The 21,245-nt window shown below is 36.3% G+C and overlaps 1 protein-coding gene across 1 annotated transcript; it reads right to left on the bottom strand.

The window, feature by feature from the left end:
- Window positions 1-718: 718 nt before the first annotated feature.
- LOC100370322 (plasminogen-like) lies at window positions 719-19,470 on the bottom strand. The gene is made up of 12 exons (XM_078013365.2): window positions 19,204-19,470; window positions 15,357-15,549; window positions 14,547-14,685; window positions 12,944-13,016; window positions 12,625-12,828; window positions 5,703-5,829; window positions 5,451-5,549; window positions 3,661-3,924; window positions 3,052-3,315; window positions 2,342-2,605; window positions 1,156-1,416; window positions 719-886 (listed from the first exon to the last, which is right to left on the bottom strand). Exons 1-12 carry the CDS (start codon window positions 19,264-19,266, stop codon window positions 882-884), a joined length of 1,956 nt encoding a protein of 651 aa, XP_077869491.2. The 5' UTR covers window positions 19,267-19,470; the 3' UTR covers window positions 719-881.
- Window positions 19,471-21,245: the final 1,775 nt, after the last annotated feature.

Genomic DNA, 21,245 nt, shown 5'->3' with positions numbered 1-21,245 from the left:
ACATAACATGATAAATGCACTACATAACATAGTAAATGCACTACACAACATGATAAATGCACTACATAACATGATAAATACACTACATAACATAGTAAATGCACTACACAACATCGCAAATGCACTACATAACATGATAAATGCACTATACAACAAGGTAAATGCACTACACAACATGGTAAATGCACTACACAACATGATAAATGCACTACATAACATGGTAAATGCACTACACAACATGATAAATGCACTACACAACATGATAAATGCACTACATAACATGATAAATGCACTACATAACATAGTAAATGCACTACACAACATGGTAAATGCACTACTCAACATGATAAATGCACTACCTAACATGGTAAATGCACTACGCAACATGGTAAATGCACTACATAACATGGTAAATGCACTACATAACATGGTAAATGCACTACACAACAAGGTAAATGCACTACATAACATGATAAATGCACCGCATGACATGGTAAATGCACTACACAACAAGGTAAATGCACTACATAACATGATAAATGCACCGCATAACATTATAAATGCACTACACAATATGATATTGTACGACTTAAGATAGCTGTGGCTTTCCATATTTTATCATCTTACACGCATTTACGTTCGAAGTATTATGTTCTGTATGCATACAACTTGAATATTTACGATGATTTTGTGCTCAGAAAAAAAATGTTCAGCTGTATAAGTGTTGTTCACATCTATCATTAACATATTAATTATTACACAAAACACTATTTTTTACATTTATCGATATATTCGAAAAAAATGCTCTTTTGAATTCAGATGTCAAAAATACCAATGTTACGAATCATCATATAAGCAGGCTGCATACAGAGACTTCTGATTTAGTCTGAAAATAAAAGAAAACAAAATTACATGTAAAATGTAAAACGACGAATATTAACTTATAGTAACAAAAAGAATTAATCTGTTTCAGAATCTGTCATTTTGCTTTTATCATATATTCGTCTAAGCGTCGGTGTTTACTGTTTACTGATTCTTCAAACTTAATGTTTCGATGTAGTTGTTTTAGATCACTGTCCTAACGTTGTTAGCGATATGCAAACCGGATATCAGTTTACGACACAAGTAATAATGAAATCGTGAAGGAAGAGTTACCGCATATGAAGTTTGAGATTCCAACATCACAATACACCCATTCGACTTTGGGATCAGTTGTGAAACACCAGGCATGAGAATCTCCATCCGGGTTTCGACAGTAGTTGTGGTTGTCTAGATCGTAGAGGGGAAAGTTTTGTGTATTATAGCCAAGATTATCTGGTAGCTCTTCTGTCCAGTTCATACATTGATAATCACCAGTTGCGTTGACTGTTCCGCGATAATCGCTCGCATCTTCGTTGACGTAGCATTCGGTATATCCTAAAATATTCATTGTGTATACGAATCAAATTTGTGATTAGCATAAGTTTTTAAATGGTATTAATACAGTATAAATGATAAGTTTTTAACTGGGAGCAAACCAACTGGTTTTGCCGTTACAATCTTGGCTCAGCATTGAGAAATGGTTACTAGTATGCTGTAAAACGCACATTATGTTCGATGCGATTCTCAAATTCAAACTAGTACAACTCCGAGAGATTTGGTCCATTCAGTTTGAAGTGTGCACACTCTATTAGAAGGCGTGTTTTGTCCACAATGTCGCCAGCATTGAAACCTTGAACAATGGTGAATATGTGACGATACATAGCTACACTTTCGTTATATACGGGCAAAACTCCGGACGCTCTCTGGCGATGAACGGTTCACAAGAGAAACAAATGTGGCAGTTATTTAAGATGAAAATGTGGGTTTGTGTGCACCAAATTATAGTTTTGCTTTATTTTATTTAAAATGCTAACGACTTTCGTTTCGGTTCCTTAAGTGGGGGTTAGGTGGGTTAAACTTAAGTTGCTCCGGGAGTTTTTAATGAACATCCTATATATATTTTTTGTGATGGATTTATCTGGAAAAGAGCATCCATGTTATATATGTTTTAGGTTTTGAGGAATGATACAAAAACTGATCAATACATGTGTAATGATATTGGAGGACAAATCTAGTTATCAACAATAGATAAACAATATGCTAACATAGTTTGAATGTTTAAAAACAACAACAACAACAACATAACACATTTTACTGGCAAAACTATAGCCCAGAACCGGCGTCTATATTAAGAGTTTTAAGCTTCCTGACCACCCAGTGTACATTTTGCCGATGTTTATAATAACCACAATTCTCACATAAATTAACCGATGTTGTATATATATACCATAATAACATAACATAATAACATATGACATACCACATGAATCTGAATAACTACCAACATCACAGTACTCCCACTGTATACTGGGATTAGTAGAAAAACACCATGGTTGCTGTTTGTCGTCGGGGTTTCGGCAAAAATTGTGATCACCAAGACCAGCATTCGGATAATTTTCAGGATCATAGTTGAGTGAAACCGAGGTGACATCTGTCCAATCCTGGCAGTCGTAGCCTGTCTGTGTGACGCTGACAACACCGCGGTAATCATTGGCATTTTCGTGCTCATAGCACTCAGTTAGTCCTTTAAATGATGACATAAATATGGTAGGTGATTTTGCACAAAATATACACGTAGATATAATTACGATAGCTATATATCAAGACATTGGATATATAATTAATTATTATAAGTTGTGTTCTAGTACGGGTTAATCTCATATGTATTCTTATCGGCTAGACCCAGTTACGTTCACACTTGGGATGTTGGAACAGTTAGTGCGGACCAAGAGACGGCAAAACCTGTTCATTATACGGCCGAAAATAAACAAATCTGCGGTCTTTCCAACAGACTTTTTTAGCCAATACTAGGCGTTTGCGCACGTTATTTTAGTATGACCCGTGCTACGGAACGCAACAAATATATAATCTAACGCAGTAAATGGTTTGTTATTTCGATATTATTTACTCGTGAGTGCGAAAGTAAAGACACACAACTAAATAACTAATAATTTAAGTATTTTGACCAACCACAGTTTTCAGTCGGACGACCGACATCACAATGCTGCCATCTGATGTCTGGGTTAGTAGTGAAACACCAAGGGGCGCCATCGTAGTCTGGGTTCCGACAGTAGTTATGACGTCCAAGTCCACCATTAGGGTAGTTGACCTGACTGAATTCATGCGTATGGGGCGTCTGTTCCGACCACTTCTGGCATAGGATGCCACCGACTGTGGTATCAACAGTTCCCCTGTAGTCTAAACCATCCGGCTTAACGTAGCACTCACGAAAATCTATACATAATATTAATTAGTTAATTCAGTATGATAAAACATATTTCCGTTAAGGTTAAATTTATCGCTATTTTATGCGTGAATACTCCACAATTGTGAGGTTTTGGCCGAGTTTTATGAAGTGTTTTAAAACATGAAAATGTTATATCGAATAATCTGAATGGGCTAAGTAAAACGACATTTGCTAAAGAAGAAAGAGGACTACTATATATGTAGGACATTCCCTCGCTCCCAGACACACAATAATTGATCGCAGCATTTCGCGCTTTTCCACCCGTTATCTCGGCGTTTCCGAATTCGCATTCACTGTTGCGTTTTTTCTCCGATTACTAAACTAGTACGTACCACACTTATCACTCGGAAGTCCTACGTCACAATAATCCCACGATATTACAGAATCCGTCGTAATACACCAGGGTCTGATGTCTCTATCCGGGTTTCGACAGTAGTTATGAGCGCCGAGACCAGTATTGGGGAAATTCTCGGGCGTGAATTGGTGAGAATAAGGTCTCTGATCCGACCAACTCTGACAGGATTTCCCTCTAGATGTTGCATTCTGAGCCCCTCTATAGTCTCCACCATCTGACTGGGTAAAACACTCGGATGGAGCTGTCAGAATCAACTAGATTAATTATCAGCTTCAAATTTATTCTGTGAACTTTTAGCAGATTTCAGTTTCTAATTATTATATATGTCAGAGATTAGAATAGAATTCAGGCTCTCAGATGCTGTAGTTCCAAGTGTTGAGAATTGATATAAATCAGTGATGCCGTACTAGAATTTGCTTGCACACCGACGAAAATATCAACGCTACATGTCAAGCGAACAGGCCATTAATCTTGTCGCTGTGCTACTGTGACTGAACAAAAATCGAGTTTATTACTGGCTATACACACTTACTCGGAGAGTTGCATGGCACGATGAAGTGAAAAATATCATTTGCATAAATAAATATTCATGAGCAATGCAAATACAAAAAAAAATGCGCCAAAATGCTTCTCAATAGCCAATATGTGAGTTCTAATTCAACTGATTCTATCGTTACGTGCTAGAAAGATAATAAAAAAGTCTGGTGTTTTTGAGACAAGTTTTTAATCAACTTAACTCTAACAAACTGATGAAAGTAACGTGATTATAGCAAATTACGAAATAGAGAATGCAGAGGCACGTTGATATTTTACTCTATTACTATTGCTCAAAATGTTTGTAATCTTTTCAATAACTTTCAACAATGACAAGTTAACTAATTAGTATGCAATATGCATTTCGATAAAAAATACTGTATGTGCATGCGAAATTTGAAATGGAACAATTTTGAACTTAATTAAATCACGCGTATACAAGTTACTCAAGTGCAATAAACTAGTAGCGCATGCGCAAAACTTGCTGGCTTTGTAATGTTTCGTTGAGGATAATCCTGTAAAGAAATCGCTAAATGATTTCATCTATTCATAAAAGGGAAGTTGTTAGTACGACAGCGGCCTGCGGATGACAACTAAAGAAAAAAACGTTGCATCTAGATCGGACGGCGCCCTGTCGTGCCAATCCCACTGCACTTACTATTCAATATGAAGGAACACGATAACGTTCACAAATAGGCTACACCATGGTTTGTTATATTAAGCCCAAACAAATTGTCTGTGATCAATTATTAAATATCAAATTATGTCAGGGGTCATAAATGAGAATGTCACGAGAACATGTACAACATCATATAGTCTATTTTGAAGAATTCATTCATCAAATATCAAATTATTAAAATGTGAGAGAAATAACTAGAAACCGTAACCGGAAATAAATTACAAATTAAACATATCTCCCTCAACAATAGTTTGCCTTATTTGAATATGTTCTGAACATGAGTAACTTAATAACTATATTATTACACTTGCCAAAAAATACATAAATTCAAATTCAGACTTGAAAACTTAAATGAACATATATATTCACTATGAGTAGATAATTTATTGGTGTTATTAATATAAGTAAATGAGTTGCGCCATTTAGCGTCCAAGTGGTACGAATTTTGACTTATTCTATCAACCAAACAAACGGGGCTTTTTACACTAATTTACGTCACAGGGGCGCTTTGTCGCTAGAGGGCATCACGTATATGAAAGGAATATTGAAGTTACCTTCACATCGGCCAACAAGACCATCATGGCAAACACAGGTGCATTCTGGGCCTATATAGCCGTCTCCAGAACATTCTGGAAGCCAGTCAGCACATTGTGCTGCAAGGAACGATAACCATGGTGATTAGAGTATAGGGATATTTGAAAACAGCTATATAACGACAATTGTTATTTATTTCTAATCTATAATAATCTAATCTATAATAATCTAATCTATAATATTAGAAATGAACGCACACAGAATATACTAACCATTGCATTCATATAGCATATTTGCTAATTTCACGTCATAAAAAGAGAGATAATTTCTTTGTCCCATTTTCGGCATATCCAGTGGATTGACAGGCGTTATTGTAGGGTGGCCATTTTTACTGAAATACTAAAATAAATAAATTAAGATTGACTAGACGAAAACAAATATGTTACATCAAAAAGAATGTTTTTTTCTTCACCATTTCGCAACTGCACGGCGCCCTCTGTTGACAAAGTGGTTAAACCTGCAACATGCGTAATGTAAACTGTTTCACCAAATAAGGTCTCACCACCCCATTACTCTAAAAAAATGCTTGACCAAAAACATTTTTTTCCGTCGCATATGATGCATTTTCTCATTTTTAATAATATCAGCTGCCATTGCCTGTATATCATATTATATAAACCTATTTTTGGTAACTTTATGTGGTCAAATGTTATTCATATGAGCATTTAGTGCATCTGCCTATGTCTGATATTTGGGGCTAGCTAGATTTTTGTGCCAAAATAGATTTTATTGACTTACTTTATCAATTTTGATGTGCTGATTTCAAAAAAGTTAGGTGCCATTTTTTTAATAAGCATCTTCAGCCGCCATTTTGAATTTCAAAATGGCCGCCATTTTTAGCATATTTTTTTGGAGATGTCTTAATTACTAACTCCTGAGAACTGTTTCATAGTGGAAATTGCTATATTTTGATGATAGGGAACCTTCATAAAATTAAAATTTCAGTTCATAATGATATAATTGGCGGCCATTTTGAAATCCAAGATGGCGGTTGGGGATGCTAGCTTTTTTAAAATTTGTTTGCATTTGTTTTAGGTTTTAGCAGAGGTAGATAACCAGGCGTTATCAAGGTCCATAGGTTAGTATGTGGTAAGTCATGAAGCCAATATTCCACTGAAATCTCGTCTCGTAATGCAAGATATTTGGAACGTATTTCCAATGAGTACGCGAAAAGACGCAAGTATGCGTGTGGTGGGAGTTTCAATTGTGATCGATATAATTTTTCGTTCCAGAATAGTACAAGACGAGATTTCCATGAGATTTTGGCTTCATGGCTTACTACATACTAAGCCTTATTTATCCACCTTTCGTATTAGGTATAAGAGCAACTAGAAAACAACACCGTGGACACTAGATCTTCATCCTCTATGACCAAAACGTCTCTACAAACGTGCCTCATATGCCTAAGTGTTGGCGGAGCAACACCCTTAACGCTAAAGCCATCTAGGGAGAGCCTGGAAAAGGTCAGAGACTATGCAAATAAACGTGAATCATTTGGGGAAACAAACTTTTCACCCCTCTGTGACAGGATTGCAAGTCTTACAGAAGAGGAATATTTTGAGTCAATATATCATTCTGGATGCTACAAAAACATTGTACATAATGAGAAGTTAAAAAGGGCCAAAAAGAGATTTATTGAAGCTTCATCATCATCAAAGTCAGTAGTGCCTCCAAAGAAAGGACGCCCTCCAAGACCACATTCACCATCATGCAGTACAGCACCTCGAATAAAACGATCTGCCAGTGTTTCCCACAAAAATACATGTGTGTTCCAATGCTCTAAACCAAGAAGTGGTGAACTCCATCGAGCCGAAAGTGAGGCAATGGGAAGTAGGTTAATGTTCATTAAATCAAACACAGCAGACGAAAAAATTAGAATATCTCTAGCCCATGTAAACCAGCCTTCTGACTGTGCTGCATTTGATTTGATGTATCACAGAAATTGTCTCAGAGACCATGAACGAAAAATACAGCAAGCCATGTCAAATTGCGATATGCAGTCAAGGTCGAAACTTGGGCAATATATTGCTGATGTTGACATCTTGAATGCCGTCAAGTGCTCTTTGATTTCAGAATTGTGTTATAACAATGAATGATATCAATGAAGAATATGTTTCCTTACTGACTGAAAACGATGTGGATCCAGGTTCTAGCCATCACAAAAAACATCTGAAAAGTATCATATGTGAAAACATTGAAGATGCTAAATTTGTTAAATCACATCGGGCATATGAAAGTGAGCAAGTAGTTAGTGAGAAACTACTTGGAATGTCAGTTAGTGACCTTCGAGAGCACCAAAATGATGGAGACAATGTCAATTGCCTTGCGAATGCAGCAGCCATATTGCGAAAAGAACTCACAACATGTGACCACTGGAGGTTCACAGGATCTGAATCGCTGAAGAAATTTGAATCTCCACCACTGCTGACTTCCTTCATCAGATGGCTCCTCATTGGAACTAAAAAAAGATGTGAAAGGAAAACGTGATGAAGCTTCCAAAAAGTTAGTAAACCTTGTGTCGCAACAGATACTGCATAACTTCAAAACAGACCGACAGACATCTTATCAACCTGTATCAGACACTGGATTCAGAATCAGAATTCGAACTGAAACACCACTTTCGATTGGATTAGCACTCACGATTCACAAAAAAAAACTAGAAGTAAGGATTTGTGAATGTTTTTTCCCAGCTACAGATTGGATCTAGTTATGACAAGGTTGTCAACATAGAAAAGCGTATTGCTTGTGGAGTTGCTGAATGAATGAAGACAACTGGTGGGTTCTGTTTGCCATCCTTTGTGATGAAAGGAAAGTCTGTTTACTTTGCTGCAGATAATATTGACTTTCTAGAGAACACTGCAGATGGTCAGAACACTCTCCATGGTACAATGCTGGTAATCAATCAAAACCAGGACAAGGCTGATGAAAGTATGTGTATCCCAGTTAATGAACCTGTCTGTATCCCTGATGAAATTGCCCCTGTGGATATTAACACAAACTTTAGAAATCCTCCATCAATTGAAGCAAAACCAATAACAGTGGATAAGTTTGAATTTCACTCCTATGATCATGTTGTCAAAAAATATGAGATGTATGACAGGGCTTGGCTTATGGCATCCTTTGCTCATAGAGATGGGGTTGCAGTCACTGGTATTGTTAATCCTGGCGAGCAATCTCCAGGGAACCATGTAACACAATCTTCTGTTAATATTGTGAAATCGGAAATCATGCCAACTTGGGCTGCTACAAACTCTTTATTGATTCAGTCACAACAGCAACAGGGTCAACGAAAGACAAAGAGTGCAACTATTGCTCCATTGTTAAGGAGGTCTCCAACTGATTATAATGCTCTTTATACAGTTCTGTGTTTTGCCCAAGGGATATCAGCTTTTGTTGTGAGTCCCCATCACAAAACTGTAATAACACTTGTTCTTGACCTATATGAGAGAGCATTTAAACTACAGTCTTCTACAGGGAATACCAACTGGATTTTGAGAGTTGGTGAGCTTCATGCTTGTTTTGCTTCACTTCACGCCACAGCAAAGTATCTTGAAGGCAGCGGCCTTGATTCCATCAGCATTGAAGCAGGTCTTTATTCTCCATCGACAATTCGCCAAATTTTCACTGGAAAGTGGTTTAAGCGGGGTGTAGATTATCACATCACGAATATCATGGCATGCTATGACCTCCTTTTTGAAGCATCTTCACAGCAACATAACTTAGAAACCATGACCGTGAAATACCAACATTTTCGCAATAAGCTTCATATGAGACATGGTGACATTACAGACATTTTCAAAGAAGTATATGGTATCTTCAAAGACCAGTTCTATTATACACTTTACCAAGACCTTGGGGAGATGGCACAATTTTTCGAGAGTTATATGAAGCAGATTGAGAGTTTACTTCACTTGATTCGAGCAAGCAGACAGGGAGAGTGGGAGCTTCATCTTGGTGCTCTTGAGGAGCAAGTCAAGTACTACTTTGCTCATGATCTCTACAAGTATGCCCGACTTGTGCCAGTATATCTTGCACAAATGAAGTTGCTTAAGAGCACTGATCTAGAAACCTGGAATGCTCTGAAAAGTGGCGATTTTATGGTGATTAAATCAGGTATTCCATTCACAAATATGTTTGTTGATCAGACACTGGAACAACTTATCAAAGAACTCAAGGTTGCTGGAGGAATTACTGGAATTACACAAAATGAAGATGCACTTGATAGATTCTTCTTAATTGCCCCTGAGCTAATTAGTCTAATTCAACAATTCCAAGAGGGTTATTGCACTGATGGTGACCATGCAAAAACCAAGGAACATTATCAACTGAGTGGTTCAGTATCACTTTGCATGTTTAACAATTCAGCCACAATCAAGGAAGGCATTATCAAACACTGTGGTGGAAACCCTTTCTCGTGTAAGACAATAAAGCTTATGAATATGGCATCAAATATGGAGGTTCCAGAAACTGCCAAAGAAGATATTCTCCTCAGAGATGCCAAGGGTACCAACAGGTTTGAAGAGTTTGTGTCTAAGAGACTGGTTGCATCTACAGCAGAGAATTCAATTTGGGATCCAATGAAAAAAATGAAGCTGAAGACATTCAGTACATGTCAGAAGATGATAAGGTGCAAAGTTGGTAATAAACTTGTTAAGTTAAGAGAAGATCGACAACTATTGGCAAGATTCCTTGTAGTTCAACAGTCACGCCCTAGTATGATTCAGTCACTATGTGAGACAATTGGAAAATATGAATTTTCTGTTATCCCCAGGCCACTTTTCTCCTCAGACGGCCTTCTTCTCATCCCAGCTGACAAGAGTGCCTTTGTCCATGCTATCGAAGCATATAAAATGGAACCATCGAGTGAATTTAGAGGGGTCTTGCCCAAGATACCAAAGACAGTGGAGGGTCGATACAATGTGTGCATTATCGATGCGATGGCAGTTGTCCAAGCTATCAAGAAGGGTCTATCAATGGTGAATTGTCATGACTTTGCACAAGCCTTTGTTCGAAGCATTCATAAAATTATTTCTGAGTATGAAGAAGGAAGAGTTATCTTTGATAAATATATAAACAACTCTCTGAAAACTCAGACACGAGTCAGCCAGTGTTGACCCGGTCAAGTTTGACATCAAGGATTCAACCAATATCAAATTAGTACCACTGAAAACCCTACTGTCTCACATTGAAACAAAATCTAAACTAACAGAGTACTTGGGGAAAGCTCTACTCCATGAATATGCAGATAGCAGCAAGACTTTAGTTGTTGTGTATGGAACCTCAACGTATTCCAACAAACCAGATGCCTTTGATCCCAAAATTGGTGAGCACTCACATGAAGAGGCAGACACATTGATCCTGATGCATGTGCTTGATGCATCTAAGAGCGCTGGAGACATACGGGATATAGATGTGTATTCACCAGATACAGATGTTTTCATTTTCTTAATGGACTTATTTTCGTCTAACAACATTCCAGGCGAGCTTTATTTCATCTCCGGAAAAGGGAAAGCGAAGCGTATGATTGACATACGTGCAAGATGTTCAGCAGTTGGCAGTGAGAAAAGTAAAGGACTACTGGGCCTCCATGCGTTTACTGGTGCTGATTGGGGAGGAAAATTTGCCGGTATATCTAAGAGTAGTGGATAAAGCATTATCTGAGCCTTGAATCTAGTTCTGATGTAGTTGATGTTTTCCAGCAATTTGGTGAGGATAGCTTCGATTTGAATGGAATGTTAAATGTGCTTGAAAGCTTTGTGACCACAGTGTATGCCAAGAACAGCAAATCCAAAACAGTTAATGAACTAAGATGGGAACTGTTCAAATCCAAAAACCTTGAAGGAGAAAAGTTGCCACCAACACTTGGATCACTGAAACCACACATTCAGAGAGCCAATCTCATATCCATAATTGGTAAAGGATACAAACATCCACGACCGCACATACCACAACTGACTGGCAATGAATGGGAGAAAACATCAGATGGAACAATTTCCCCTCAGAAATGTCTTGAGTTACCAGCACCCCAGGCAGTTGTTGAACTTGTCAAGTGTGGATGTCGTGGCAAGTGTGCCAGTGCAAACTGTTCCTGTCAGAAAAACAACTTGCCATGTACACCACTTTGTAAATGTAGTGACTGTGGTAACACAATAGATTACAATGTGACAAGTGAAGAAGAAGACGAAGAAGAAAACAGTGACTAGATAAGCAGTGGGCCATGTAGATCCTAGATGTGTATAGACATTGACTTGAATAGTCACATGAAACTAACAATTGTAGAAAAGTTCTGTAAATGTCAACTAACTTCTGTTAAAATTTACAGATAGTTGGTGGGTATATATAGTAAACAGTGATTGTTAAATTTTAAACAAGCTTTTTAACAGTGTTATAATTTCATAATGTCATTCTTTGATGAGGCAGTAACTCATATGTTTCAAAAAATAAAAAAAATAGTTTTATTCATTTATTCTTCTATTTAAAATCAGAAAAAAAAACACTTATTGGCGGCCATTTTGAAATTCAAAATGGCGGCTCAAGACATTGCTGAAAAAAATGGCACCCAACATTTTTGAAATCAGCACATCAAAATTAATAAAGTAAGCCAATAAAATCCATTTTGGCACACAAATCTAGCTGGAATACATATCAAACTGCACTAATTCGGAAAGATGGAAAACCAGAACAGTTCAATTCACTTTCATTTAATAAATACTTGAACCAAATGCCGTAACAGCGGATGCTCTTTTACCATATTCTGAATCTTGATTGAATTGTCTATCTTTCTTAGTAAACGTTTATGCAAATAGTAAATTTCTCTTGTCTTGATTCAACTAATACGAAAGATATTTATATTAATCAAAAACATCACATAGGCACGAGTCGCGAATGGCCGCCAAGATATCGTTGGGGTCGAGAGGGCCGTGTGACGTAATTTTGCATCTCAAATAGCATTACTGTCTTGCCCGTTATCGCGTCCGCTGTTTTGAATACCATGCTTACATAGACTATGAGGACACACTGAAGGCGATGACAGAAGAGGAGCATAAACACATATCGCTGCTCTCTCGTTTTCCGCGAGATTTCGACACCCATTTACGTCTAGGGTATGCATGAAGGAGTAACTGAATTACTTACATGCGACCCATAGTGCATCAGTGATGATATGTCATATTTCACAGAGTATGTATTTACAACATCAACTCCGTACTTCTCGAAATTACTTTCCATTCCATCTTCGATATTTTGAAAATGAATTGTAACGTGATCGTCTCGGTCAGGTCGACTTTGTTCGTGCCAAAATCCAAGTGCATGACCAATCTCGTGGGCTACAGTTCCTCTCTAGTGTCGGAAGAAATACGAAAACGTGTTTGACCAGTTTGACAGTAAGTCCTGGGTTGTGGGTTACAGAGTTAGAACGCACGTGACGTATAACTTTTTCACAATACATACATACCTCAGCGCATCCGTCTCCAATTGAAATCTCTTGCGAATTGTGGAAGTCAATTATCCCAACATATGAATAACATCTTTGAAAATAAAAAAAAATAAAATGCAATTTATTAAGGTAGAAGCCTATTCATAATTTTTGAGAAAGTTGGTCATCAATCGCATGACAGTGTTTATTGGTTTACTATGTAAAATCATGAAGCTATTATCCCATGGCTACGTGAAATTGCATTTTGTTGTGTGTTACAGTGACATATTTTGCGAAAAACTTGTCCTAATATTTGTCAAAAATATACAATATAGGATTTTTTCAGCCTATGACACTAGGCTACAATTGAAATATGGCATAATGTCTCTGCCATAGTAACCTATTGAAAAAAGCGTTATAATACTGTCAAAATGACCACAACCATCATTTTCTCGTAAATTAAGCTGGTGACCCCCAACTTTTTTAGGTCAATATCCTATAATGCCTGGAAGTACAATGTATTTGAAAATGAATAAATCCTGAGTATTTGCATTCATGAGTAGGCTTCTACCTTATAGAATGACCGAATTTGTAGAGTGAACTGAAAAGTTCGATTCGCCGTACAAAAGATGTAAAATATGTTTCTTTTCGGGACTTTGGAGAGTCAGAGCAGAGTAACGTTATGTGTCACCAATGTCACACTTATATACTTCCATTGCAAAGTTTAAAGCGTCAGAACTGTGACATTGAACAATTTTTTTCCGTTTAAATATAACTGCAAAAAATAACCAAATCTTACCCAAATACTGTTTTAGACACAGTTGCATGGACAAAAACACAAAGCTAATGTCACATGAAATGCGATGTGAAAACTGAAGGTAGAGTAGTTGCCATTTTCATTGAGAGTGGCTTGGGAGATGTAGATAATTATGACACACGACACACACTATTATTGAAATTGACACATACAATCACCGGTGGAAGGCTGATAGAAGAAATCTTAGCCTCTCAGCCTTTGACATCATTCTCATGGTTCCCAGTAAGTTGAAATCCTGTACCATAAACTGTGGTTGGCTTTACAAAACTGTTTTTTATAGATTGCTCTCCCAGGAGATCTTGACGCAAAGCTGCGGCAATTTTTGTTCACTTGTGCAAAAACGGTATATAGAGTATATGCCATGGTTTCGGTGTCATCATTTCGGCTTATAACACAATTGGAACTATTTCGGGATAATTGGATTCGCTTAAAATGTGCTAATGTAATGGTTTGTTTTCACAAAAATATTTTATTTGTTCGTTTTAGATTTTTTCTGATAATTTCTTGTATTGATATCAGAAATGAGGAAATTAAGAACAATACTACCCTACAATAGCACATTTTAAGCGAATCCAATTATCCCGAAATAGTTCCAATTGTGTTTTATGAAGGCGTATCTGATTGAAAGTAATATCAAAGTTGCCGACTAATAAGATTCTGTTACAAATATTAACATTTCAAATATGTCGTGTTTTTGTGAGCAACTAGTACCGTTGAACCACGATTTAATAACGCACGCCACTTCCTTGTGGGTACTTTGCTGGTACAGTAAGCTGGAACATGATACCTTAAAAATGTAAGATGGTTTTTATTCGAAATACCTACCCATCACCTTTGATGAATCTTACTCGAGCATGATGACCACGGGCGTCACCCCCAGATATGTTGTATGGTACAAAGTGAACACAGGTTAATGACTCCCAGTACCTCATCGCCTCCATGATGACGCCAGTATCCGGCGAACCTTGCAAATAAATACATATAAAAGTAATTCATGCTGTTGCCATATTACAAGGCTTTGAAGGAATCATATTTAGTCACTTGGATGAGAAGACGTAAAAGCAGCCAAGATTCGGGTCAACGTGAGTTTAGGTAGTAGGTGTCAGCTCAGCACCAAGGGGAATGCGACTTTAACTCTTTTATCGATTTTTATCCAAAGGGCGTTAATCGTCGCGCCACGCATGCGCGAGATATTTGGGTCTCATATAAACAACGCTGACGACTTTGACTGTTGCGTAGATCAACGAGTAGAAACTGAGACGTTACCAAGCTTTAATTAGGTATTTTTAGGTAATTGGAAGGTATCAAAGGAGTCGCCAGCGGTAATTAATGCAAGTCGCGCCCAGGTCAAACCTCATACTTCAATTAGAAGGGCGATTGCATTGTGGGAAAAGCAATGTTTATCAACACAAATGTCGCACATGCGCGGCGCGACGACTGCCGCCCTTAAAAAAAATGCTGCCCACTTTCCGAACTTGTGGCACTCCGGGTTGGGAATATGGCGAGGAGACATAACACTGCCGGTTTTTCACTCAGTATTTCCATGTACCGTTTTTTATCACAGGGCAAGCAAAACAATACAGTATTCATTCATGCATTATACATGCTTAGTCTTAATTAGGACGTTTTACTTACTGCTAGCCGATATCACATAAGGAACAATCCCGTCTGGCCAACGACTGGTTAGATATGCAATCGCCTTGCGTTTGACTCTATTGCCTGGTATTCGTATTTCCTTGAGTATTACTTTCTGTTTGTGTGTTAACATAATATCAGACTCTATTGCACCCGGGGACTCCCTCTCCTCTGGGGGTTCGGGTTGGAATTTCTGGTATATTGAGAAAATGAGAAGATGACTATTATGTTCTATTACCTTAAGGTGCATTATAAACCTTATTTGTGTGGTAATACACGTTCAAACTGATTACTAGTATGTTTGACAATACTAAGACGCAAATACTAAGTAATTGTACACACCAAATTATCAGTGCACATGCGTATTAGAAAATTCTATTGAGTAATGGAACGTATAGAAGAGTGTTTTTTTATTAAATTAAAATTACTATTCAACCAAGATTTTCAAACAAAAAAAAGCTTAGAAAGAACTCATGTGTGCTGAGAATTTTGGAGACAAATCGCAATTCAAAATTTAAGATTAGTCTTTCAAATTTGAAACAAGAAACTTGACAACTAATTATTGTATGCTATTTGAGATGCACAACATGAAAACAATGTGATTCCCATTATCGAAATTTATAATACATACAGAAAATTTGAATTAACATACTGTAAAATGACTAATTTTCACTGGGTTTAAATTTCGCTGATTTAGCATTTCAGGCATATTCAATCATGATGGGTTTTAAATTCACGGTTTTATCTTTTAGATAATGTGTTCTATGCTTAATTTCACATATTCAATGAGTTTTAATTTAGCGCATTTTCCAGTCAGGGAAACAAGCAAAATTAAAACCCAGTGAATAATTAACCCTTTTACAGTATCTGGTTTTCAGTCTAATTCATTCCACAGCACCTCTACCACAAATGCAATTTAAATCTGAAACTTTGAGATATCAGGAATGAGCAAATAACAATTAGATATTATAGATGTATTGTTCCAGAGCACACATATCAGCAAAAAGACTGAATATTGACTATTTTTTAAATTATGTAATTAATATGCTCGGATATTAACTAAACCCAGTCAGGGTTGTGCATGGTCCCCCCCCCCGTGACATCTATGTACCAAGTTTCATTTAAATGTGATGATAAGTATTTGAGGAAAGCTGAAAATTAACTAATCATTATGAAAATTAGTTAATTAATATGCATGGATATTTATACACTACTTATAAAATCTGTGCATTAGTTCATATATGTACTTAGTTTCATCAAAATCCAATGAATGGCTCTTCAGATATCAGTTGAAAAGTCGTGGTCATATATCATACATATTTTTTTCATTTTATAATGATAAAGACTTTGAAATAAATAAAATTTATTTATTATATTTGTTATGTATGCAGTTTTTAAATGATTTATTGAATTGATGTATGTTAGTCCTAGGCGTACATGAACCTGCATTTGCGAATTCATATTTACTGCCACAACAACAGAATATTGTCAAGTTTTAAATGTTGAACAATTTGGACGAAAGAAGTCAATGTTCATTCCAATAATTTGCATATGTAATGCATGCCCCAACAAGAATGCAGGAATGTATGCCTGATAGATAAGAGATAGTTGAATAATGTCAAGTTCAAGGCACGTATCTAAGAACGAACAATATCATGAGTACACCTTTCAATCTTTCTGAAAATCATTTAATTTGGATAGAAAATATTGTTTTACAAAAGTGGTGTTAAACATTGCTAGGTTATATGTCATGTATATTCCTGTAGAGTTAAATACTCTTCAAAACATTTGTTCAGTTCCATTGTTTTCAGAACATTGAGTCTTATAATCTCACATTATATTTACAGAAGAAGTGAATTACAATCTGCCTGTAATCACTAATAATATCGATTATTGAAAATTGGCTACCTAAAAAATAGACCCGTACAGGTAAAATGTTGATGGAAGAGAAGCTGGGTATTCGTTTCATTCACTCTTAGACAAAATATCTTGTATACTTTCCCAATAAAGGAGTTGAATTACCAGAAACAGATTCATAAACGTCTGAGTCAAGATTGATTACTGATCATTACTGGTATCTCATTACGCATATGTTCGGGACTTTCCTATCAGTGCCTTTGGTAATGAGCACCAGTCATATATACTTCTTAGCATGTCAACGTCCAACAAACGAGTAAATATCATCAATTAATAATTTATATTTATTTATAAATATCATCAACATCGCTGACATACTTAACAATAAGAAGGTAATACTTAATACTATATCATGTTGGAAAAACAGATGGAACAACAGAATTATTAATTGAAAGTGTTAGATCATTATAGAATACATTGAATAGAATGGAAACGGGTAAAATTATTTACCAGTCACTTTTTTATTCAGAAAGATTGAAATGTTCTCACAAAGTTGTGGTTAGATGACTTGCATAGCTTGTGTTGAGTATAGAGGTTCTGATAAGGAGTTGTCTAAATTAATATATAAACAACTATGATGTTGTCTTTTATAGAGTGTGATATCAATCACCCCATAATAAATTGAAATCGCGGTATTTACTTCGATTATATTTGTTAATAGCACGTGTTCAAAAAGTTTCAAATGTATTTACAACACTGATACAAAATAATGCTATACCGAAAATTTGACTGCCTTACAAATTTAGGAATACAAAAAAATCTAAATCCAAAGTGAAGTATGTTTCATATTCTAATTTCCAGCAAACCATGCACTTGTGATTGTATTTGAATATCAGGCAAGTAATATTATGACTATGCTATAATAATAAAATATATAATATGCCATCAATTTATTAGTTTATTTTGTTTTATTTTTAATACATATTAGTTGTTATAATTTCAATTTTGAGACGTTGAAGCAAAGCATGATGTTTCATTGCGTTTTATTTTGTACTGTACATTTGTATTGTACATTTATCCAACAAAATGATTTATTATATTTTCAATGAGTGAGTATCATTTGTTTTCAAATAAGTGGGTATTTTTATCGTTGTTTAGTCACGTTATCTCCATACTTAAAATAGTTTGTTATTTGTTTATTATATTCGCTACTCAATGTATTACACCTATTATTCGTATTGATAAACTCACCGCCCTAAAACACATCCAATGATCTCATAATCATTGTAATGATCTAAACACACGTGCGTAACGTTTAGTGGCAAATGTACTACTGGAAGGCACTTAAGATGCCAGCTCGATTGTGTCACAGAAATAATATTTGGACTCATCTGAGAAAGCCATAAACGAGATTTGTTGAACCCTTTGACATTGACGCCGAAATTATCATCCTGCAAAAGATCTAAGCCATAATATGGCCCCATATACATTATTGCAGCAAAGCAGCCATCTTAAATATTTAAATTTTCTCTAAAAGATGGCGTCATGCAGGTTTTCAACCAGTAGGTATGTTGGATATATAAAAAAACATCAGGTAGACAATAAACTAAAATCAGGGTTGGCAACTTGATCAATATATATATAACACTGAACTGGCAATGTATAGGAGTGAACGGCGAAAAAATAATAGTACTCTCTAGGCTGTTCCGGTAGTTGTCCATAGAAACGTTTCGCTAGTGATAAAAAAAAATGTCTTGATACTAAACTGAGCCATCGCATACATTATGAGGGTGGACATTTATACCTACAAATCTCTTATGGGCAAGTGGCATCCCTAAAATTGTTGTAAATCAAACGAACCATTTACACATTTGTTGACAGAACATACATAAAGTAAAAAGACGCTGGTGTATAGTGTATGACAACGCTAAAAATAAATGGCCTACCCGTGGATGCATAGCATATAGATATCTCTATTAGAAAAACTCACCATAAATTGGCGGCCATATACTCCGACCACTATAACCCAGAGCAGAGAAATAGATATATTCATTAGATATTTGTGTTATTTTCGATGGATTGGTTGAGTAAACGATGTCACTCCGTTAGAAGGCTTCTACGTCTAGGATGTAGTGAATATACATATACACAGAGGTTATTAAATGCTTTCCGGATTATGAACTATAAATATCTAAATCTAAAGGTCGATCGCAAATGTATTCACAGAAGATCACTGGTTCAAAGGAACAACAATTACACCACAATTAATTTGAGGAGACCTAGGAGGTGCTGGGTTAACACATCTGTCTTTTCACAGTGTTACTTTCTTTACCGGGAGCTGTATGTTAATGTCATCACTTATGCTACTTCGTTTACACGATAGTTCCAGCAAGCACAAACGACTCTGTTGAATCGTTCAGCTCGAGCTGGCTCAAACGGGATTGAACTCCGATAGGATGGGGTGCCGACCTTGCCCTGACCGTCTAAAGGGAAAACACGTGTCAAAGGCGATGCAAATCAGTCCAGTTTTGCTGTAAAAAAACAACGAATGGAACGTCGGAGCACAAAAGATAATCTCGATGAGACGGCGTGTTTGTTTCATCATATGTACGCATGTGCAGTTATGTGTTATTATTAACTTGGTATCGTGGTTAGCCGGTTTATTTAGTTGTATGTATTCTCTCAGTTACCGATTTACACTAAGATTAAGTCAATTTTAATGTTCAATTTTTTCGATCACTGCAAGATCTAGCGTTATGTGTGAAATCGGACGTAAAACAGGACCTAGCGTAGTAGTGAAGTCAAAACAACTACTGTTCTTTGGGTATTTCTATGCTTAGTAATGTGCTATACACATTTTATGAAGGTCAATTATGACGAAGTAAGGTTATCTCAAAACCATTTTTCTCTTTGAAAGATAAGTATTTCGAGATTAAAATATAAGAAAATTAAAATAAAATTTTGATAAACGTTCGTTTCACGCATTACGCGAGATCTCGCAGTAAACGGAGAGTAGGAACATTGTTCTGATATAAATTGAATGAGCGAGCGCGCAGGTGACTAGATTGTATTCTCATCGTGTATAACCCAAATCTACACTAGAATGACAATAACTGTACAATTAAAAGTTTGCTTTGCAATAGTTGTGCAATGTTTCGCAACAAACAAATTTCTAGCGTGCTGATTGAAGAATTTCCTACATATACATTATATTTCTATGTTTGAATATCAATTCTAATTGTAGCGAGAGTTTTCTTATCATGTGTCGATTTTAACTGGAACACCCTAGAGCAGTTTATGTAATATATTTCTCAGATCATTCGATGTACAAGATACATGTGGCATCGCTGCATGTATGTTTCACCATGTGCATATAGCATGTGTATACTGTGCTCCTCGGCTTGCGATTCAAATTGATATGAAAGACCGTAAAAATCTGGCGTTCACGTTTTGTATGAACTTTTAAACAGATTAAAATGTACATATTTTATTCCTGAATTGTTATATACCATGACGTCATATGTTTACTTTTTGTCAACCAGCATTCAAATGTCCGATAACAAATATCGCTTACGATCAGCAATAACTCGCGATGTGCTGTGATGAAGTTCCCAACAAGTTATTTTATTAACAGGAACACCTACATGTATATTAAATACTAATAACAACGAACAACGCCGTTATTTTATCACCAAGTCCTGCTAGTGAACATGATCAACGTGCAAATAAGTGATTTTTGATTTTGAATTTCCTTTTGCTGAATGTCGGAAAACTATTTTCGCGTTTGTGGTTTTCCATGCGATGATTTGACATTGGACGTAATTACGAAGCTCTAGCCTTTGTTTATACTTTCGATTTCACGCATAACGCGGGGTCTCGCAATGAACGGGGAAAAAAGCTCTATTAGGTCATAAGACGTCATTTCTTGTGTCTTATACGCTAGGAAGACGTTGAAACATCGTTTTCGCGAATGAATGTCACATCGAATTTATTAGAATACTAGTAAAACAACTTTTTGAGGCGTCCTGCTAT

Source organism: Saccoglossus kowalevskii, chromosome 18 (assembly GCF_978046115.1).
Source record: "Saccoglossus kowalevskii chromosome 18, keSacKowa6.1, whole genome shotgun sequence".
Taxonomy (NCBI): domain Eukaryota; kingdom Metazoa; phylum Hemichordata; class Enteropneusta; family Harrimaniidae; genus Saccoglossus; species Saccoglossus kowalevskii.
This window is presented reverse-complemented; position numbering and strand designations above follow the sequence as displayed.